Genomic DNA, 24,678 nt, shown 5'->3' on the forward strand with positions numbered 1-24,678 from the left:
AATTTAGTACATTTATTTAAAAAAAAATGAAACATCACATGTACAGCACTCCGGCCTTAGCAGCGCTAGGTCCCAGGTTCGATTCCCAGCCAGGACATTATCTGCATGGAGTTTTCAGGTTCTCCCCTGTGTCTGCGTCAGTTTCCTCCGGGTACTCCGGTTTCCTCCCACATCCCCCCCCCAAAAAAAACATGCAGTTAGGTAATTGGCTTCTCCCTAAAAATTGACCTTGGACTACATTAATGACATATGACTATGGTAGGGACATTAGATTGTGTGACATGACTATGGACATTGTACATGATGATGCTATATAAATACTGTGTAATAATAATAAAATGTGAGGCACTTGAGATACATTTCTAGTGTTGTTGCAAAAGGTCTGAACACATATGTACATGTGATGTTTCATTTTTTTTAAATAAATGTACTAAATTGTCTAAAATTCTGTTTTCACATTGTCGCTATGGGTTATTGCAGAGTATTTCAACCTTTTTTGAGCTTCGGCACATTTTTTACATTGAAAAAATCCTTCGGCACACCACAAATCAAAAGTGTTACAAAATGACACTTTGTAGCTAATTCTCTTGTCTCTAAGAATAAACAAGGTAATTAAGCTACCTACTGCCACCCACTGACATGGCATGGAGGAGTATTACATTACTCTGCCAGTCACTACAGCACAGACACTCGACAATGGTAATTGGATAATTTCCCATATTAACCCTTAAGATCGCTCACGGCACACTAGTGTGCCACGGCACAGTGGTTGAAAATCACTGGGCTACAGAGTGTATATTAATGAGAACAAAAATTGAAAAGAAGTAAAGGGGGTTTGAATTCTTCCTGAAGCCACAGTGTGCTTTAAACAGACGATTTTGCAGCAGTGCCTTTCTTATCTTTACTTACTCTTAAGAGCTATTTTTATAAAGTAGTCAGGTTACAGCTGTCCCATGGATGGTTCCCCCCATTTTCATGCAAGACTGCAGTTGCTTCAGCCTTACCTCTGGCCTAATTAATGCCCTTATTAAGTGGTTACTGAATAAAACATCACAGAACATCAATCAAACATTCCCTGGTAAAAATCTCTTACTGTATTGAAACACATAGACCTGGAAGATTCTTACCAGGGAAGGTTTGATGGAATTTCAGATTCCCTGTTTTATAAATAGAGCCCTTTGTGTTATTTAGAGCCTTTTAAAAAACTCATTGGTCTTCATGATGTAGTTGTATATATGATTTCTAATAAATGCTTTTAATACCAGTTGTCTACTAGGTTTGTTTGCAGGTTGCCAGACTATAAATTGAGAACCATCTATACATATACATATATATATATATATATATATATATATATATATATATATATATATATAAAAAACACGTTTTTTTTTTTAAATATCAAGTACTGCATTTTCAATGCAAAAACTCATTTTAAATTTATTTAATACAGTCATTTACCTAGAAAAGCTCCTGGTATGCAGACATAAGCATGTAGGCTGCTTGGTGCTGCCATTTTGGATTTTATGTCAGCAACACTATTATTTTTAAACCATTAAAGTGACACTCTATAGCAGTGTTTCTGAACTATTTGTGACTCTCAGGTCAGTTTAACTTATACTAACCAATGATTTTTTTGGCTGTAATGGTGGCATTCTTCCCACAGGCCAGCGATGTAAGAGGCATACTTCCTAATGACTGCCACAATAATGTACTGTGAGGTGTGGATATAGGATTCATAGCAGGGGTTCCCAAAGACCTGAAAGTGATTTCAACGATTTTACCCATAAATAAGCCGAGAAACACTACTCTACAATACTAATTCCCTCCCATCCTTGCAGTTACATAAAAGGTTCTATAGAGAGGTGAAGAAAGGGTCAGAGGAGCTGGGACAGCACACAGTAATTGGACACTCCCACAACAGAAGAGGTCTATGATAGGAACTGTGCTAGAAAAAAATCTCTAGCAAGTTTAAAGCCACTATACAAGAAATAAATGTTATTGTATACCAAAAAACACAATTTGTAACTGAAATACTTTTTTTGCTTTTCAATATTTTTAATATTTGTTATAAAAGAAATAAATTTAAAAAACAAAATTCACAGTAAAAAGATGGATGCTGCTAATTTCTCGCTCCTAACCTATATTAGCTCCTGGGCAAGGACTGGCACAAGTGCCCATGAACAAGTATGCAACTTTGGAAAACAAATAAAAGCTTTAATCTCTGCATTCTCATAGTGCTATTTCCTTCATGAGATGTCTTTATTAGCACAAAACAGGACCTAGATAAGAACACAACCTGCAAGGTTACAGTTAATATACCCCATGGGGAATAAAACAATGATCATACCAAGGACGTAACCGTTCCAGTGCTTCTGAAAATTTGTTGTTTAAAAATAAATTCAGCGCTAAAGTACACTCTTCTAGTGCACATCGAAGGTCCATCTTGGAAGCCCTAAAGAGAATAAACAAAAAACACTATTTTACAGGCAATTTAGTCATGTGCAGTTTAACAGATTCAACAAAAATAAATAAGCCAACATGAGTCAGGAACAGAATAGGATCTGATGAAGAATGCACAGATATAAACTACCATCCTTCTGGTGCTATAATTAGAACAGGGGAACCAATATAACTTGCATGTATTTATGTCTGCAGCCTCCAAGCTGACAGAAAAAGCAACCTTTCCCCAATGAATAATTGTAACATGTAATCACAGTAATGTTAAGACCATAAAGCTCAAATACAATTACAGAAACCATTGACTGTGTAAGTAGGTCAGGTAAAATTTGCATTTGGTTAATTTATTGTAATAAATAAAGAGAATGGGGTTTCTGCAGCTATTGGTTACAGTATAAGCTGTGATAGGGACAGTGAAAAGTCTGAATACTTCAGCCGACCTTTTAGACTTGTGATGTGACAGAAGAGGTAGTGTAGCTTTCTGGATTCATTGCTCCTCTTTCCAAAAAAGCAAGCCTATACTACAAAAGTAAGAGCCTGTGTTGGTGACCTTTAAGGGTGTCAATAACTTCAGTTTTATATGAGTATTCAGAACTGAGAGAAGTGCATTTGACCTGCAGCCAACCCCCTTCTGACCTGCCTTGGGTGCATTATACATTCCTAAAGATTATTATTATTATTATTATTATTATTATTAATAAACAGGATTTATATAGCGCCAACATATTACGCAGCGCTGTACATTAAAAGGAAAGCCAAGTTTCAGTGAGAGCCAGAAAATTCAGAGATTTAGAAAGGAGAAGGTTGTGTATGGAGGTTAATTTGTTGCCAACAGATCTGGCATTCCATAGACTGCCAGAGAGAGGGGGTAAGGACTTATGGGTAGGGTGAATGGATATGAGGTTAGGAGGCTGTGTGGGGGACCAGGGTTGGGTGAGATGTCACCAGAGAGTATCAATAAAGTGAAAAGGTACAGGAGCACAGACAGCGAAATAAGGAGAGTGAAGGAGCAGAGAGACAATGAGTTATCAGACAGGGGAGTGCAGGGAGTAGTGCCAGCAAAGATGTGTATAGAAACAAAAACCCAGATAAAAGCAAATAAAGCTGATTGCCTAACTAGATGTAACTATCTAAATGAGCAATAATAGACAAGAATACCTGCCAATGAACCAACTCAGGGCTGCAATGTACTAAAAGGTTTTGCAATATGTACAACTTATTTTCTGCATAAAAACACTGCTGAAAACAGAGCAAAATTGAATGCTAGTTAACTATAGATTGTCAAAAATCAAGGCATCTTTACAATTCAGCATTCGTAATATAATACACAGCAATTTGGTCAATATTTTTATTAACTCGTAGTATGGTCACACTATAACAATAAAAAACAAAAACACTTTCAGGGATCTGAAAAATGCCTCTAACCAAGGTTTGTAATCGATTTAGGGTTGGACTCATATTCCATATTGATGTAATTACAATGACCATCTGAGCTACCAGCAGCAAGAGTTTTCCTAGAGGTGGATTTCTGGGATCCATGATTAGGTGCTTTGTGATGTTGGCGAGTAGCCTCACCAATGCGAATAAGCCTAAATAACTTATTTCCTCCATATTCCTGTCCTAGGCAGCTGAAACGTGTACAAAGAGGCAGTTCACAGGAGATCAGCAGTACCGAGATACAACAAAGGATGAAAAGGTATACATAAAAGGTTAAAAAAAAGCAAAATGCTTGTGATAAACCAAGTTTTAGCAAACTTTTTCCAAAAGTTTTCCAATCTCTATATTCTTTTATTAGCAGAATAGTTAGCTTTAATGTTTTTTTTTTTTTTTAAAAAAAAACAGCGTCATAAGTAACCCGATCTTGTGTCTGCGCAATGTGAAATCAGGTGACATAAGTAGAAGGAGGAAGAAGACCAATCAATCAAAAATCAATTACTTGGCAACCAAAGGCAATACAGGTAAGTAGGCATTAGCTCTCCTGGTCTTTTCTAGACACAGCTATAGAAGCCAAGTAAATTATTTAGGCACTGGAAAAAATGGAGAATCTACAAAGTCTGCAAATATTAGTATAAATCGACATCATGGGTTAACTGCTGATGTAACACAATACACCCTGGGCAGAACTAAGCCACAAAATCTACAAATTGTGGTTACCTTTCTCTTATTTTTTTTTAACCTTGCACCAGCGTTGCAAATTTAGTAAATTCTGTACAAAAAAAAAATGATATACTAGGACTCACAGAGCATATTGTAGCTCTGACAGCCACCTTTCTTATCATAGCAGGCATAGATAGGGACCCTCAAAAAAGTAAAAATTACAAAAATGTTCAAAAAAAAAAAAAGTTTTAGCTCAGTAGCTTGGTTTACACCATTGCAATCTCAGTCTTCTACCTTAGCCCCCGCCCCCCTTCCAAAAAAAAAAAAAAATATACAGAACCATATACCGTGCAAAAGAACAGAGTATACACACTTACTATTCCTTTTAAATCTACAAAATTCAATAAAACAGGCGCAGTGAGTTCAGCTGAAGCACAAATAATAATGACAACATAATAATCAATGTTGGATCATGGCTAAATAGCACACAGTATTAAAATATTACATGTGTTCAGCTTTTCGGATTTTTACATTCCGATTTTTTTTTTAATGCCAATAAATCAGACCACAATGTGGGATCTCCAATTGGATTTCACTATACACAATTATGGCCAAAGATGAAAGAACAGGCCATCTGTCACCTGAGCTAAATATCGATTGCCTTTAGATGACAAAAAGAGTTCAGCTTTCATAAACATGCAGATGTCCCCTGAACATATTTTATTCTTTAGCTCATGCTTGTTCAATCTCTGCCCATCACACATTGTCAGCAAAATCCATTAGCCATCACTGTACAATGCAACTATCTGAATTTCTTTACAACATTCACACCTGCATTTTTAATGTGATATGGTTTTGAAACATTCATCTCAAAGTGGTTTCCCTCTATGCATGTGGCTACAGGTAAATATGTTTTCATGATCGGTAAACACATTTTGTCCAAGTTGCATAATTACCAATAAATATCATTTAAAGGACTAAAACCATTTGTACTTCAACACCCAGTACTATCAAGACGTTCTTCTGTAATTTCCACAAACTGTCACATCAAAAGAAAACACAACATAATCAGAAGATCTTAGTTTCATTCATTCTAAGCCCATCACACAAAAGGAGGAAATAATTACAATATTTTCAGGAAGTATTCTTACAAGTCTTTAAAGGTCACATCAGCTGCACAGAATGGTTGTTGTTAAAATTAGGTTTAATAGTACTATAGAACATTGTAATGCAGAAAGTTAGGAAGTTTTAATCTAATAAAATACAATAAAACTTTTTTCTGTTTTAATCAGTCATCCCAGCATCTGTCTGTGCTCTCATTTACTGAAGCATCTTCTCTCCATGGCAAATCACAGAGTGCCTTGTATTATTTTCCATGAATAAACAAAGAGCCTGAAGATAGACTACTAGCATGGGTGATCCAGCAAACCTGGAATAGATTTCTTTAAAAATTATTTGCTCTTAGTTGGCAAATGTTTTCTAACCTGGACCAGATCCATTTCACGTTTGCTGGATCTCCCAAGCTCACCCATGATAATCTATCTTCTCCAGTCTTGGGTGCTTTAATAATACTCTTATCAGTGAACCTGGGTGATCCAACAAACCTGGAATGATCTAGTCCTGGATTGAAAACATTTGGGGAAAAAAAGCAAATTATTTTAAGAAATCCATTGTATGTTTGTTGGATCATCCAGGTTCACTAATGAAATTGTATCTTCTTCAGCCTTGAAGAGCTTTAATAAATCAGGTCCATTGTTTTTTTGCTAACTGTTGAAGTACAACTTGCTGAACGTTACTGTGATTACAAAACATTTACAATCTTTTATCCTGCCTGCTGATAGACTGCTAAGATCACCAATTACTGAGGGCACCAAAAGAAAACCCTATTTGTCCTGTATACAACAATACTAAAATTATTTGGCTACATGAAGAAATGTGCAGGTTATTAAGGTCAAACAAACACATTACTATAAAAAATTGCTCTGGTAAAGGGGTTTAAAACGTATGTTGGTACTGAAGTGGTTATAAAGCAATATCAGGCAGAACATGAAACCAATCAGTGATGTGTTATAGCTATACTGCAAACACCACAGCTGTGCCAACATCAAAAATCCACTTAATTTACATTACCCTACATTTTGTCTGTAATACACAGGAGGGAGATTAAAGAGACACCCTTACATTCAGGGTTGGGGTGTATGATTCTTAACCAACACTAAGCAACTCTGATGTTGGCAGACTACTTTCTAAGCGTGAGTGAATGTGACAATAAAAAATTTTATAGTAATAACACTGCTAAAGGCTGAGGGAAAAAAAGATTTTCAGATCACTAGAATACACAAGTATATAGTATGTGTAAAGATGCAGTACAGATGGGTGCCAAACTGGATGAATTTCCAATTTTAGGAAATCCAAGACAAATCTACTCAGAAGTGGTCAGCCATCAAAGATAACTCCAACTGAAATGCATTGAATAGTCCAAGAAGTTACAAAAAAACCCAGAGTATCTTCTAAGCAACCGAAGGCCTGTCTCAAATTGGTGAATGTTGATATTCATGAGTCCACCATCTTGAGAACACTGAACACTGGTCTTTATTGGAGGGTAGCAAGGAGAAGAGATGCTTGGGATGTCAATATTGCTAATCATCTATAAGTTTGCTGTTGATGTGGACAAACCAGAAGGATACTGAAAGAATTTTTGTGGGCAAATGAACCCAAATTTGAACTTTTTGGCTTAAATGGGGAGTATTACATTTCGAGAAAGAAAAGCACTGCATTCCAGCATAAGAACCTTACCCCATCTGTGAAACATGGTGGTGGGAGTGTTCTGGTTTGACCTTGTTTTGCTGAATCTTGGCTTGCCATTGATGGAATAAAGAATTCTGAACTTTACCAGAGAACTAAAGAAATGTGTCAAGACATCTGCCTATGAACTGAATCCTATGAGACAGTGGGTCTTTTAAGATCCTAAACACACAAGTTATTCTACAAAAGAATGGCTAAAGAAGAATACAGTAAATGTTTCAAAACCAAAGTGACTGAACCTTATGCAATAGAAAGAAAGACCTAATATTACTAAACCCACCAAGATCTAAGAGCTAAAAAAGTTCTATATGGTGGAACGAGCTTAAACTTCACTTATTGATGTGCAGGACTGAATAACAGTTAATGCAAACGTTTAGTTGCAGTTATTGTTGCATAAGGAGGACACACCAAATACCAAGAGCATGCTTCACTTACTTTTGACACATTACTTTTTTTTCTCAATAAATGTGACTAAATATAATAGTTTGTGAGAACTTTGAAAATGAAGTTATGTTTTAGGTCACATTTACTTAAAAATATAGAACATTTTAAAGCTATAAGGGGCTTCTCTTGCATCTGACTACTGGTCTAGCAATGTAGATGATGATGCCAGTGCCTGTAACCCTAGCAGAGAGCACAGCAGAGGCTGCAGAGGACTGATTTCACAGAGGAGACTTTGTGCACTGTGCTGGTAGCCCACTTCAAGAATGATTTATTTTGATTCTAATCTTTAATTTATCATTCAATAAATTGTTTTTTTTACAACAATATCCCATTTTTGCATTAGACTGCATTTTTTACATAAATAACCAGCCCTTACTAAAAGATCCAAGACGATGCTCAGAGCTAGATTAATGGAGGGTATGATACAAGCTGGCCTGGTAACTGCATATGGATAGGAATGGGTTAATGACATGAGCAGCAGTAAATCTATTCACACTGTGAGAATTCTGTTTGATGCAGGACAACTAGAGCAGCAGGATGCTTCCTGTACAGCTCAGGCTGCTTGTAACTCCAAATAATTTCTTACATCGCATTCCTATTTTATAGTGGGAAAGAAAGTGATTTCTCAGTGTATGCTTATCCAAATGAAATACAGGGAAGGCGTTTTTTTTTTTGAATAGGCATGGGGGGTGGGGGGCAAGGAGCAATTGCAGAACACTATTGAAGGTGACAAGGTACATCTGCTGACTAAGGCAATGATGTCCCTGTAACCAATACTGCGTCAGATAAATGCTGTCCAGGACCCAGATTAAAGTGCCATAACTAATTCTCACTGCTTTTTACATTTAAGCTTATTTAAATGGTACTTGCCCCAGCAAACAAGCGAATGCTCTATTTTCCCTAAGCCAGCACCATAAATGTAAGCCATTTTCTTGTAAGCAACAATGGAAACACATTTTCCATTCCACCCCCACCAAGCAAGTCTATACAGGTTGATACATGCACAGCAATAAATGGTCCCTGATGAAAATCTGCTTGCAGAGGAGGGGGTGGAGGAAATGCAGATGCTCTGAATGACCTGACAGTCACAGTAGTATAAAAAAATAACTGTGGGGCATGAGGTTTCCTAAAAAAACAAAACCAAGCCTGACAAAAAATGACAATGTAAAATATACCACAAGCAAAAAACGACCTTTAAATTAAATCAATGACAAAATACATGGCACGACATGAGGAATAGGTATTGGAGATATAACAGCAGCCAGGTCAAACACCACTGATAAAGTAATAGGTAAATAAAGTTTCCTTAAAACATTCTAGCAAAATATGCTGTCTTGGTACAATGTACATTTGCAGGTCACAGGTAAAGGTGACTAGTACGTCATCAGCAGCATAAACCATCTGCAATCCAGTAAAATGTAGAAGTCATGCAGTACTTACAGGGTTGAAATCTGCTGATCCTTGGAGAAGAAAGCAATTCCACAAAGCAGTTAAATCCTGCTTGTTCAGATCCCACACCTCACCAATGGTTGAGGTAGCACTATCAGGGCATACATAATATGTAAATATATATGTATTATACCTGATGGGTTTCTATGCCCAGCTACCCATAAGCCAGTTATAAATTAGTCATGAAGGAGAAACGAAGATGCAGTGAACTTGAAAAGGTAGCAGCTGGCCTGCCAGGGGCTTCCCATCACAGCATTCGAAAGAATTGTCAACTAGATTAGGAGCAGGACGATGCTGGTACACCGGATGGATGCTCTCTCATATCTGCTCAGGAGGGATGCTGGGAGATTTTACCAATCTGCGATGCAGCCTAGCTCTAATCCATCACTGATAGAGTGCAAGTGTAATACACACACACACTGTGCTGCTGCCTAAATGTCTGCAGTATCTGACTAAAAAGAAACAATGTAGGTTAATCCAGTCATGTCCTCTACAGCGCTGGGATGAAAACTCTGAACATCCATATGTTATGAAGCTACCTGGTAATGACCTTGACATAGTCACAGCTCCCAACCCCTCATCCCAAAATAAAGCAACAGAAAAAACTATTTTAGTATAAACCATGAAAAAAAAGTTGTGAATATACCACTGAAAAAAAAAAAGTGAATAGCAACTAATCGGTGATCATAATTAATGCTCTGAATATTCTAAAATTATATAAATGAAATTAGATTTCAAAATGTGTCCATAGTTACATAGTTATAAAACAAAGCTTCAGAGGAAAATAAAAATGTTTATTTTTTCTTTGGTTTAGAACTGCTGAACATAGTAATAGTCATAGACTAGGTATGGCCCATGCTATAGCTAAAAAAAAGGAGGGAGTTGTTATACATTATTACACAATATCAACTAAAATTCTAACTATCTCTCCATCATACCTAAACAAATGTTACAAACTTATTGTATAACCTAATTTGAATGTTCCAACAACTATGAAGCACTAAGTAGCTACTCAAAATCCATCTCCAGGAACAAACTATGTGGCATCTACACGTACTTCAAAGTCTGCCACCATTCTTCTGTACCACCAACCTTTATGACTGACCATAGCAATGAGTGCTGCATAATGCAAGCAACCAAAATTCTGTTGTCCCAAAGCAGTATATTACATAAAAGATATGCAGCACACATTAAAAGCACAGCACCCAAGTCAAAAGTAGCTCCACCAGGCTGCAACTAAAAGTTACATTTTAGTCAAATATCTAAAAAGAAATTTTAAAAAATGCAAAATGATGTTGATGGATGTTTATAGATAGGGATTTTGTGACAAGAGGGGGTAATACTTGGCCACTACAATTTCACATTATTACTAATTACTAAAACAACTGCAGTTTTCCCAAAGGTATTTTCAAAATCAGTGTAATGCTCACCAAATGTTGAGCACAACCTTATTGTTGATAGCTCAGTGGCTTGGCTACGGAATATATATCGTATACATATTTTGTATCTTCCTGCCCTAGTTCCTCAATCCAAGTGTACTAGACAGATTATATCTGATTAAAAACAGGAATTTTGCCTTCTTTAATTACATAAAATACTGAAGGTTGTGTCACCCAAAATATTGTAATGTGGTTGTGCTGACTTGTGATCTGCTGATTCATATAGATTATGCTTTTCAGTATCTGCCTTGGTGAATGAGCTAACAGGTTTTAGGCATGTGTTAATGGAGCCTGTTTTTACATGAATTCTGTTTGCATCCGACATCAGTATGAGACACTTTTAGGATTGGTTAAAATTAATTAATAGGTACATTTGTCTTTTTCTGACCTCTATTACCCTTTATCAAGCTGATTTTATATTTATTTTGACCTACAGGTATGTAGTTCTAAAACTATAAAACTATAAAAAACAAAAACACTGACAGCCTTTTACTATTTCTAAAGCTTAAACATACTTTTATATAAAACTGAGTGCCTTATTTATCTATCTAACCACCCTATAATTTGCAGATTTTTTTAAGTGGAAGGAATTCCAACATTACTTTAAAACTTTATTACCTTTCATTTTCATGTTATCATTTTTAATGTTGTATCTTTGGATAAAAAATATTTGACCTGTAGCCTCCCAAAGAAAATTAAGTATGTGTATATTGGTTTATTTGTGCTTCAGCAAGACCAGCCATGTATAATATATACAATATATTGAGAGGGGTTTTAAAGTCAAGCAAATTCAAATATAACTAAAAATTACTTAGTATTACTCACACTGGGATGTTTTCATAGGCATCTTCAAAGTTTTCCTGCAATACAAATAATTAAAACAAGTCAGTAAATTAAACACTATTCTCCCTATAATCAAAATGACTGTCAGTACAGCAAAAGTAAGTTACATTAGAACAGTGTTGTAAGTGTTAATATTGAAGTCACAGTTTGTTTACTACATATTGCTGTTTACTGAACATTAACTCACACACTAAGGATAGGTTTAGTCCTGTGGCAGGTAAAAGTGTTTACCGTATATACCCAAGTATAAGCCGACATTTTCAGCACCCAAAATGTGCTGAAAAAGTCACCCATGACGTATACTCCAGGTCAGGTGGTTCAATTGGTTTCCGTCCCCTCATCAGGCTGCGGCGAAAATACGCTGGCTGCAAAAGCCGGTGGGGTAACGCCGCTGTAACTCCGGAGCCAAATTCAAAAGTACACAAAACATACTGCTTTGTACTGCTTTCAGCCACTTTTTCGGGACAGAATCATACCGCCAGGGAGGTTAAAGAGAACTTAGTTGTAAGGTACCTACCTAACCACTAAATTCTCACTATGGTATTTGTTTACCGTAATATGGCTGTATTATGCAATTTTATTGGTATTTATTTTGAGTCAATAAAATTTTTCCTGTTTTCCAAGGTAAAAATAGGTACCTCGGCTTATACTCAGGTCGACTTATACTCGCGTATATACAGTACCTTGCCAGGCACTGTACCACCCGCACTGCTACACTGGTTCTTATAGAACCAAAATTTACACATTGGACATTGGGCAGAAATAAGTGGTACTGAACCTGCTCACTACTGTCCCACCCTGGGGAATTGCTGCCATGAAGTGCTTCAGTGGTGTGAGGAATAGGTAACATTATCACAGCCTCACTGTCAGTCTGAGCCTAATTTTGATACCTTAGCAGACTGGGATAAAATAGTTTTAAAGAAACGACCTACAGGTAGCGTCAGCTTTGAAAAGGTCTAAAGCAGCAATTTCTAGGAAATGATTGGTAAAGATGATCAAAAACTAGCCATTCTCTATTCCACTTATCAATCCCCTAGATTGTACGCTCTTTCGGGCAGGGTCCTCTCCTCCTGTGTCACTTTCTGTATCTGTCTGTCATTTACAACCCCAATTGAATTTACAGTGCTGCATAATACGTTGGTGCTATATAAATACTCTTTAAGAATAATAACTATATGGTAACTTTATACCGATTCACAAGGTCAAGGGTAGCAGTGGGGGACTGAACTGCAGTTAATTTACACTTTAGACTTTATCAGTTATGGGTTAACAATGGCAAAAATCACAATCTTCTACCCTTGTGACAGTCACAATGATACCAATGGGATTTGTAGTTCATATATGCCATTTGTTTTTTCTTCAGGAGCTGAGTAAATATGTGTTTTTTCTTGGCGGTATCACCATAAAAAGTGACAAAGCATAGTTGTTAATTGTTCTAAATAGGATGCGAGATGTGAAGGTTGTGAACCATTCTCCCCTAGTTGCATATGTACATCCTTAGTATCAGAAGGTATACATGAGTACCAGTCCTTCAATTTACATGGCAAAACCACTGTATGGTAGAGATGGTAAAACAGAGATTGTTAAAACAGAGATTGGATTAAAGGTCTGTCTGTGCCACCTGTGCGAATACAAATGTGTGGATATTTTCCAGAAACTCATTAGAACTTAAAAAGTGGCTTAAGAAAAAGAAAACTATGAAACATCTTCAACAGTGTTACTTCCCCCACCTCATAGACTGTAAGCTCTTCTTGACAGGGTCCTCCCCTCCTCCTGTGTGACTGTCTGTATCTGTCTGTCATTTGAAACCCCTATATAATGTACAGCGCTGCGTAATATGTTGACGCTATATAAATACTGTTTAATAATAACATTACAGGAACAGGTCCAGCTAAATGTGCTTTGCCACAGGAAAAGCTACAGCCTACATGAAAGAGAACCCTCAAAAGACACAAAATGAAAAACATATGGCAAATATACCGAAATTTCAGCTGTGCTAATTGTGATTTTTTTTTTAATCCATAAAATGTATGTGGGGGTAAAATAAAGTCAAACTATGCATTTTAACCTAAATATAATAACAATATGCTGAAGTTAGCTTCCATGTCTAGTTATTACATGTGTTACATTCCAAAGCATCAGGTTTCATCACAAGCAAGATCTCACACAAAGAGAAAAGAACCAGTCAAGTATCATGGTCAGTTAACGTATATAAATCACTGTATAGTACCGGCATTTATTTTAAAAAGTTGCCACATTTTATTCTTTATTATATATCATTGTGTGTAACAAACACATGTAAACATTTCATATACTGTAGATGCTGTACATATTTAGACAAGTGTTTGAACTTTTTAATATACAGGTCCTCAATTGGCCCCTGGCATTATTAAAGGCTTGCACATAAAATCCAGTGTGTGGATCATACATGCAAGTAATCAAGAAAAATAACTAGCTGCCAGCATTACTGTTTGCAAAGTTTTTTCTTTATTTGTAGAAAACAAGCTTACACTAAATCTACATAAAAATAATGCATCTAAACCACATTTAGCAGAACAAGATTTATTGTATAAAACATTCTACACGAGATAGTCTGGGACTACAAACATGCCACAGAAGTGGTTGGCGACTGATGAGGAGACAGCTAGAAATTGGCAGCATGTTACATAGGACTGCTAGAGATCCCTTCTCTTACAGCAACCTGCAAACGATGACATTGATTAAAACACACAGTCAGTTGGAAAGTTGGCCCCAGCTGTTTGGGAATGTCATAGATTCTTCAATTGACTGCAGGTTATGATCCATGCTACTGTCTGCAGGTTGTTCCGTCACTCCGAGCTCCAATTCTGGACCTGGTTCTAGACCCCTCTATGGAGGCGCTCTTAAATGTTTACAGATGCAGCTTCCTTGGTCTGTTTGCGAGTGCAATATTTACTTTTCAACAGAAAAATGTGGTTTTGCTAGGTTTTGGCACTTCTGTTTTGCTGGTTAATTGAAGCTATTGATTAATACATGTACAATAAAGAATTACTATTTGATATCTAAATGCAGTGCCCTCCCCTTTCCTTTATAAGCTTGTACTAACATGTGGCTATACTCATTTATTCTGCGCAGCTTCAGAAACTACACATTAGTGGATTCGTGAGTCAGGAGCTGTTAATGTCAGCAACCTGTATTAAAATTATCCACACTTCTATAAGAGATACAAAGTTAAGGAAAGTAATCTTTACAAAGCAGATTATATAGGCAATATGATTTGATTTAAAAACAGAATTTATAATGATTTAAGATTTGTCTCTATTACAAAAAAATGTATTGGATTGCATCCATTGCTTTGATTAGATTTTAGCTAATAGTACATCTTTCTCCAGGTTTTCCGGTTTAGTGCCATTTATACATAAACTAGTTTCACCTCCTAGAAATTTCTGGTGCTGGGAGGTCTCCAATGATGAAAAGAAAATACAGACAAGTAAACTAAAGGTGGACATACACTGTTTGTTGGATACAAGGATAGAGCCTTGATTTTGGCAGTTTACCTGGTAAACACCATGTACCCATTGACCAGCAGAGCTGATGTTCCTAACCCACTGCTAGACAATGGGAACACTCCAACAGTTACAGCGACAACTGGCATAAAAGAACCTAGAACAGACATTTCAGGTCAATATATCAATCAAAGCTCGAGGATTCCCTATTTAATATTGATCGCCAATCCCCTATTTTTTATTATGTTAGCATTAGTAGGTTTTTTAATTAAATCTAATGTCTAAACTGTTAAAATGTCATATAGAATATTGTTACCTTAACACTTATACTGGAGAGAACATGTAAACGAATACCTTTACTAGTAAGAGTAAAACATAAGGTGAAACAACATATGTTTAGGTCCCCTACCATCCATGCATAGCCTGAAGACCACTTAAAGTGCAATAGTATGTGCTGGCTTTCTCAAAGGCTGTGTTGGCATGGGCACCCTTGCACAAAAATAATGTTGGGCCTGCTATTAGATAACTTGGCCTGGTACATAACATTGTGGGCAGTGATTATTGGTGAGACGGTGTCCTTATTTGATGTGAACAAAACCTCCTCCTCCCAACTGCGTTTGTAGATCTCTCCACAGGTGCTTTATGGGATTTAGATCTGTATCCATAGCTGGCCACTGCATAACTTTGTCCTAAAGCATTTCTGGGTGTTTTTGAAGTATGCGTTGGGTCATTATCCTGCTGTAAGACCCATAACCAATAATTTTGTCCAGGCCATTTTTGACATTTTGTATGTAATGTCCCTCTGCTTTTTGTGTTCTTCCAGTGCCAACAAAATAAATAATAAATAAACAATACCAAAGCATTTGCAATTGCAACAATTTTCTGGGAGAAGGGGTGCATTTGAGGACATAAATCCAAGGGTGCCAATATTTTTGACCATGATTGTATGTAATTTCCAAACCTGGAAGAGGACTAGGTGGGTCCCACATGTGATGCCAAGTCTCTATGATTGAAAGAAATGAAATAAAGGACAGGGTAGACCAGGGACAGTTCAGCTGAGGACGAAAACGTTAGATGACACTAGATATCCATCAGCTAAGAAATAATGTGCTTACAGATGAAAGTGTGCAGTCAAAGTAAGTAATTTGAGGGGAGCAATATTGAAGATTAGGCTGGAATTCAGCTTTAAATGTATATTTGATAAAAGCAAACAGTTTCTGTTGAACTTTTTCATAAAACTTTTGAAGGCATGGTAAATGGACAATGACATACATACATACAAGTAAGCATGTAAATTAATACAAAAAAATATATTTCCAATCAGAAATTTCACATCATAACAGCCGCCAGAACAAATTTGTAGTCAAGTTCTATGTGCAGTTATAGATTGTTTAAATTGTTACCAGCTGTATTTCTTGCTCAACCCCCTTAACTTACAGGGCTTGCTGTGTGTTCAAGGCATTAAAACACAACACATATACGCATATACACAACCCTTTTTCTTTAGAGATTGTTTCCCTTTTCTTTTTCAGGACTAGCCTAGCAAAATAGTGAAAATAATGTTAATCCAAACTAGATGGGTGACTCAACATCCTCTTACGTCAAGCTTGTCTCTCTGTCCAATTACAAGAAATGACAGTACTAGTATTGTACACAGGCTGCAGGACTTTTACCACAAGCCCCACTTTTAGTAGTCCATACATTAGATATAGTAGACATGCACACTAAAATTAGACTACATTATTGTTGTTTTCTATGTTTTAAAGGATAACTGCAGCCCCATTCTAAATAATAGAAACACAATGTTTTATGAGGTGCAATGTTCAAAAGTAATAAAATATCAAAATGACTGGCTTATTTATTAACAGAACAATGTTTAATTAGTGTCAGGATGCTTCCACACCTATGCCAGTTTATACACATTTAAAAAAAAATACATGATAAGTTATGTACTCTTAAGAATTTCAGATCAGTTTGTATAATGTTGTGAACAACCTTCGAAGTGCATTTTGTATCTAAACATGTGTTACATAGAAATAAAGGTTAACATATTTACACTGCAGTAAATGAAGTACATTATATTATTGTAATACAGCATTGCTTATAAATTATACAATGGCATACACCTGAACTAATGCACTTTTTTGCTTTGCCCTTTATTTAAAGGAAATATGTTGTGTGAAAAATATGAGCTCCAATATTGCCGACCTATCTCTGTACAAGCTAGTTGTCTTGCTATTATGGTGATTCTGTGACTTCAGCCTTTCATTATTCACTGAATGGATACACATATGCAAATAAGGAGGTCCCAAATTTAATCTGACTTAATGGTAAGAATATTTAGCTTTACAGCATGTACTTAACCCTGTATCAATTCCCTGTATTGTTTGTTAGTAACAAGCAGACTTGAAGTGTTTGACTGTTGCAACATATACTGTTTAATTAAAAGTTACAGACAGACAATATAATGTACAATGAAAAATATCAAAAGGTCCAGGGCTTACCTTTTTTTTCACAAAACATGTCTATTAAGGCAAAGCATAATTGTAGTTGCTTATTTAAAACATCAATACAGAGTTAAAGGGCATGCAAACTGTGACATGTCTTCCTTATGGCATTCTTTTAGTCTGTTATAAAGTGTTTAGTAAAATATTTTGGTTAACTGCAAACATTACCAACTAATCCTTGAATTCAGTAGGTGTTACTAAGATGCAGTAAGTAGTGTATGTCTCTGGTCTTGATTACACTGTAATAACAGAAATAGTCCAAGAATGACATGCTTGTAATTAAGTGTTCTGAGCCACTGTTTTGACATTGGCAGCAGAAAGAATCATTGGACATAATAAGCCCTACATAGGGACTGCTAATTCCGAAAAAATATAAATATGATATAAAGTATTTTATCCTGTGATAATAAAACCTGTGTAGTATTTGGATTAACTGGTTGTAGTAACAGACAAAAAGTACACAGGAATCCAAGATCTGTACATTCACACAGTGTCAGTGAAACTACTCTCAGGCTCCCTTGTTGTTCATTGACCAAGTCCTCCAGCTGGAACTAACGGTATACATTAGCATATTTAAAGCACAAATACTGAAGCCCCAAGAGTAAAGAAACTAAATAAAAGGACCAAAATATTTTTTGTGAAGCCCACTTCTCCTGCCATCCCTGTATTTCCTGGCTATTCCTGCCATTTACAGAAATTCCGGTCAGAAAATGAGCATTTAACCCCTGGAGTGCAAGGTAGCCCCATGACATGGATTGTTTTTACTAGAGTAATAAATGGTAATTTCAATAAAATGTAAAAACTGTATACGGGAAAGCATGATGTGAAATACACTAAAAATTAATTTCTGGTTTTCAACACTTAAAAAAAAAAATTACCTGCAACAAAAATTTTTGTTTTAGAATGTTACAGCTAAAACCTTTGGTCAGAAGATTAGTTGTCCGCAGTTTATCATAATTTATGCACAGTAACAAAAAAACATTGTACCTATTTTTACCAAGAGGATTTATTCGACGTAGAGTGGTGTGACCTTTGTATCACTTTAGGTTTTATGTTTGTTCATGTGCAAAAATAGTTCAGAGACATATCGGGTGTATCGCTTCTCTGGTGACATATCTTGTTAGGAGACCATTCATTTGAAACCTATTTTCTTGTGAGTAGATATGTACAAATCTCATCTAAAATAATGAATCATAGCCAATATCTTCACACGGTTTTTACTGAAAAGCTAATTATTTGATGCAAAAAATGATCTTTTTGAAACAGATTTAGGTGCTGCAAATTTTTTTTAATAGCACAAAAGGCTTGGGTTTGAAGATTGTGACTATAGCAGCTAGTCAAAACCCTTGTTTCATTTTTACTGCAAATGACAAACTAATTGGTTGCTTAGGCGGACTTTCATACAATAGCCCAAAAATGAATTATTTCTACCACAAATAGGGTATTTTTAATATTTAAAATGTATTGAATTACAAGCCCATACAAACTACAATTGAATCTATGAGTAAATATCAGCTGCATGATTTAGGGAGGATTCAAGGGACCTAATTATAGAAAAAATGTGGAGAACTGCAACTCACCTTTATAATGGCAGATAGAAGGGTTTTGTTGGACAATAGGGATACCATAAAACCTCCAAGGTGATCAGAAGCACCATTACCTTGAATAGAGGACTGCTCGAAGTAAAAGTGGCAAACAGAATATTTAGGAAAAAAACTGGCCATAATAAAGTGGTGATAAGGCTGATCACTGAATTATAAATATGCCCAAAATAGAAATAAATGAAAAGTAGTTTTGTGGTGATTATAAAAAATTACGCTTTAAAGTAATTGGACCAATTTTCTAGATAATGGCTTTTGCCCTATGTATAAATATGTGCTATTTTAAACAGGGCAGGGTGCAGTAACAAACTTTTCTCACAAACAATTGGTCAAACAATGCCTTCACACCATAACTTCTTTCTCTAATTTATTTCACTAAAGAGGAGAAGGTGTTTCACCAGCCTCTTGCATAGCCTGTTAGGTGACATGTTTCATGGATCAAGGATTTCAAGGATCCACTTCTTTAGACTTTTACACACTCCATTCTTTGAAAAGTAAGTATGCTGCAGGAAACTGTCCAAAGAGAAAATAAAAATCTACATACAAATCCATAATACCAATATATATGTGTGTATTGTACATAAAGATAAGGAAATAGTTAATTGTGATCAGAAAAGCTCTCTGCAAGAAAAGCAACCCCCCCTCATCTTACAATGTGATTAAAAACTGCCCCCTGGTGGGTTCAAATTGCACCTAATTGGTTTCAGTTGCCCTCTACTAGAAAATGTGAGACCACCTGAGAGCATGAGCTGGACATACCTGGGAAAATTGTTAAAACATTGCTCAGTGTACAGAAAAACAATACATAATGATATATATGGAATATAGCATAATAAGACTGAGTAGATGGATAATCTTGATGTGTGGACTGATGAGTGGTAATCAGTATGATATATATTTATATATATTTATTTCCAGACTGGGGTAATCCTTTCTGATAGCTTGAAGCAGGGCGGCTGAGCAAATCAGAGATGGGAGGTTGTTCACTTAGTGTAATGGATGGTGTAAAAAAAACAAAAACAAATGAAGTGGATCCTTCCATGAAATGCATCATTTAACACACTAAGCAAAATGCTGGCCTAACACATTTTTCACTTTTTATATAGGAATTGTTTATTTTACCACTATAGTGTTAGATTTAATACAAATTAAATAAATCTAAAACTTTTTAAAAATATTTTCTTAATCATAACTTTTTGACCTTTGACCTTGGTAATCTTAATAAGGTCTCTAAACATATCTGGAGACTTGTTTTATTACATTATTTAATAGGGTGTTCAGGTCACTCAAAGCAAAGGAATAGGCACAAAGCAGTCTAGTAAAATATTTTCAGACTGTTAAAGAAATGTAGGTAAAAAATGCCTAAGAGAACACCACTAAGCCCCACAGGGGATTTGTTCATTAAAATAATACAGCATACAGTACTGCAAAACAACCTTTTTGCAATTAGAGTGTTACTGAATAATTCCTTTGCCTTCCACAGCTATTTAAAATTTCCTAAAACAGCAAATTAAAGTCACTTTTTAGTGTGCCATTAACAATGGTGTAGTATATACTATAGATTTCCTCAAATGTTCCCACTTTGCTTTTATAAATCGCTCACTCAACTATGTAGAATCTCCATACATTCAGCCTGTAACATCAGTTTAATAAATAGAATTAGGTGCAGTAATGTTTTAAGAAACTTCTTCCTCAAAATCATTCGTCATGTGTACATTAAAGATCCAAGATTAAGAAATATAGGCAGATCAAGAAATATAGGCAGGAGCCCTAAAGCGAAACTGGCATGTGGAGTTACATTATTGAAAGCCTGCCATTTGACGCTAATCGCTCACAACCTTTAAGTGTTTTTATAGCCTTTTTTATTTTTTTCTAGTTTCTTGGATGTAATGGGCAATAGAATCTTAAGAGCTGGTCTGTAATATCCTGTAACTTTTTAACCCCCTGAGCAGTAACCCCGAGTGTGACTTGGGGCAGAAAAATGATGCTGAAAGTGGTAACCCCAAGTCACACTCAGGGTAGCTAAAACAGTGAAATACAATAGAAAATACAGCCTTGGGTGATCCGCTGATGATCTTCATCCTTTACGATCTTCATCCTCTCGCTTCCCCTAGATTGCTTTCTCTGCATCCAATGAGTCACTGGGAGTTCCTGGTGACGTCGGTACATAACTATTTAATACAATACAGTGGATTTATACATGTAAAAGCAGTACATTGTCATCCATGAAAATGCATTTTACAGTATAATATTAGTATGAGTATAATATTTATTTATTTAAAATATTTTTTTAATTTATTTAATTTATTATTTTGACATGATTTTGTGTTTCAAACTTTATTATACTCATACTATTATAATATACTGTCAAAAAAATTTTTCATGAAAAACAATGTACCGCTTTTAGACATAAATCCTGACAGAAATGAACCGCCCAGGAGGTTAATGACCAAGACAAACTCTGCAGTTTCTTCTTTTTGTGTATCAAAGCACAGCTTGCTCCTGAAGTTAATGAATGTCTAGGCTCCATAATTTTTGGTTTTGTTTTTTTTTTTGCTTTGTTTGTGACAGTGAGGATTTTTATACAGTAACTGACACCTCACTGCCTAATATTATGTTGAGACAAACATCTGTCCCAATAGCATTTATTAAAATAATGTACCAGCTCCGACTTACATACAAATTCAACTTAACAAACCTACAGTCCCTATCTCGTATCTGTAACCATGTATACCTTATATTCTTAAAGTGTAGATCTAAAAATTATATCACATACACTCACATAGGACAGGTCCATGGCAGTCTGCCTTCAAAAGGGATTGGGCTGAATGACACAGCTATTCAACAGCTAATATATAAATTATTATAGAAATATAGAAATATTTTTTTTCTATTTTTATATAATATAGAAAATTATATAACATTATAGAAAGGTACAACACTGAAAATACATTGAGTATCACTAATCAATCGACAGAAAAAGCACAATTCGTCATCAGACTATGAAGAAATGTAGGTAAAAGCATGGACATACCACATTATTACAAACATAGACTGCTGCATATGAACCAAAAGTCCTGATGCCAGAAGAGAATACCATTTAAAGACCCCATACAAAGGTCTTGTTTGTTAAATTGATTTTACATACATTTATGCAATACAACTGATTTGCAAATGAAATGTATTAAAAATTCCCTTTCCCATATGCATGCATGGTATAATTTTTTTAAGGCTAGGAGAAACACAAGAAAGCAGGGGGTACCTGCAGAGGCACCTTACTGAAAACATTTGAAATATTTGTTCTACATGGTCTTTTGAAACAAACACAATAACCAGAACAAATAGCTTTAAATCTCTGTATATTATTTACAGAGTTGTAATCTGTCCAAAGTTTCATTGGATCACTGATGTGATAACCTGAACAATACGAATATGGAGAAATATATTTCCTGGCGCACTAAAACAGGGCATGTGGCATGGCTACAATCCTTTCACTTTTGACACACATTTTACAACATTCAAATTACTTATAATGGCCCTTTATTATGAGTCATTAAACACTGTCCTTTCAGCACAACCACTAGTGACATTCTACCTTCCATTTTTCTTGGTAGTTGTGAATCCTTGGTGGCAAACAAACTTTTGGACAAGTATACAAGTGAGCCATAATATTACAAGGCACCAAACTTATCTGTTTTGTTTCATGACAGGTTGCTTCATAGCAAAAAAAGGACCAATAAACTAGTATCATCATCTGTGTCTGGTGTGAATAGGAAGTTATGAGATACACTGTGAGAAAAAGAGACAAGGCATCTCAGAAATATTAACTCAAAATATAATCACATAGACATGTTTCATAATAGATCAGCTGTAGAACAGTCAAATTGTGCTTTTCTTGAGGGATCCAACAGACACACTACCTATTCATTTGTACATGTCTAGCCATGTGCTACATTTACAGATTTGGTTTATGAACTGTCAATGATCCAGCTTCCTCATGAGTCATAAATTGCACTGCTACAGTAATTATGCCAACATGATCGTTCTTAGAAAGCTCTAATTCCATTTGACTGGCTCCAAAACCTCCTCACAGAACATTTTTATTGCTAAAAACATTTTGGAACACCCAGCAAAATGTGTTCTTCTATCTTGGGGTTTGTTTGGATAAATAAAGCCAGATGATTGTCACCAAGACTGAAAGCTAGTCAAAGTCTAACATTTTTAGTTGTAGTTGGAACAAGAAAAAGGCAAGGTGTGTTCCAATAGGCACTTGTGTTTTGGTAACAATTGTTTAAATGATTTCTCTTAACTTACTTTCCCTTCTATCTAAAGAAAGGAATCTTTTAGATGTTAGAATAGTAAAAAAAAAAAAGAACAAACACAAAATAAGGTTTGGGCAATAATCTTATTTGCGATTGTTGCACATGAGGTGCATTGTTTTGGTGACCTCATTCATTGTATACTGTATACATTCAGTGTAAAGTGGAACAAAATTGTGTGTGGTAGTGTGTTGTAGCAATTCAATAAACTGCATCATATATAGTAAGAACATCAAGGTAATGCAATTTCTAATATTCTGGTGTATCAGACATCATGGGCCTGACTTATTAAAGCTCCCCAGGACTTGAGAAGGTAGACGCCGGGGGAACCAAAAAATTTGGAATGGATTTTTCACAAATCATTTGCCATTACTTGGCAAAAGTTTTTATTCCTAGACCAGATTCATTAGATTTACACAGGTTCTTCCGTGATAGTATATCTTCTCCAGTCTTTAAGGGCTTTGTTAAATCAGGGCCAATGGGCCAATGTGTGGCACAGAGTGCTGTGCATAGTGAGAACAAGCTCTTTTTGTAAGCAGTTAGCACAATGTGCTGTGGTGTGTGCATTTGCATGGAAGGTCTTTGTGAACATCATGCAAAACTACAACATGTACAACATAGGCTGGTAAAGGCCATCTGTACTTACAAAAACATATTCTACCTCCTCCACTGATATAACCTAACCCTTCTACCTCATGCACAGAGTTGATAAGCAGTGTCAAATACTGAGCAGTGTCCTTGTAATTTCCTGTGAACTATAAAGGCGGCGTCAACACCTTATTGTGTAAACCACTAATCCCTGCAAACCCTCATGTAATGGAGATAAACAAGAGCAGAAAAGTCTATCCAGTATAATCATCATTGCCCCCTCTACAGATTCTTTAAAGTAGTGAGAGTAGACACAAAGACAGGAAACGTGTTATTTCATGGATTAGCAGGTGAAAACACCTTTATCTATTTATCTATATATATATATATATATATATATATATATATAAATAAAACCAGATGTATGTGTGTATGTATGTATGTATGTTCCACCATCACTTGAAAACGCATGGAGACATTTCAACCAAACCTGCCATACATATGACTGAGACTCATGCGAGTGCACCAATCATCTTCGTACAGCGCTGTGCTATATGTCAGAGCTATATTTGGATGTATGTGTGTATGTCATCACTAGGAAACGCATCAACACATTTCAAACAAAATTGCTAGACATATGA

At 35.8% G+C, this 24,678-nt stretch overlaps 1 protein-coding gene across 1 annotated transcript in view; it reads right to left on the bottom strand.

Moving 5' to 3' along the window:
* The window catches only part of TTC39B (tetratricopeptide repeat domain 39B), a 57,216-nt gene that overhangs the window by 20,660 nt on the left and 11,878 nt on the right, over positions 1 to 24,678 (bottom strand). Inside the window, exons 2-3 of the mRNA XM_072403235.1 lie at positions 11,520 to 11,554; positions 2,351 to 2,455 (exon numbers count right to left, since the gene is read on the bottom strand). Of these exons, the coding sequence (XP_072259336.1) occupies positions 2,351 to 2,455; positions 11,520 to 11,554 (140 nt within the window). The remainder of the gene's footprint in view (positions 1 to 2,350; positions 2,456 to 11,519; positions 11,555 to 24,678) is intronic.

Source organism: Pyxicephalus adspersus, chromosome 3 (genome assembly GCF_032062135.1).
Source record: "Pyxicephalus adspersus chromosome 3, UCB_Pads_2.0, whole genome shotgun sequence".
In the NCBI taxonomy this organism is placed as follows: Eukaryota; Metazoa; Chordata; class Amphibia; order Anura; family Pyxicephalidae; genus Pyxicephalus; species Pyxicephalus adspersus.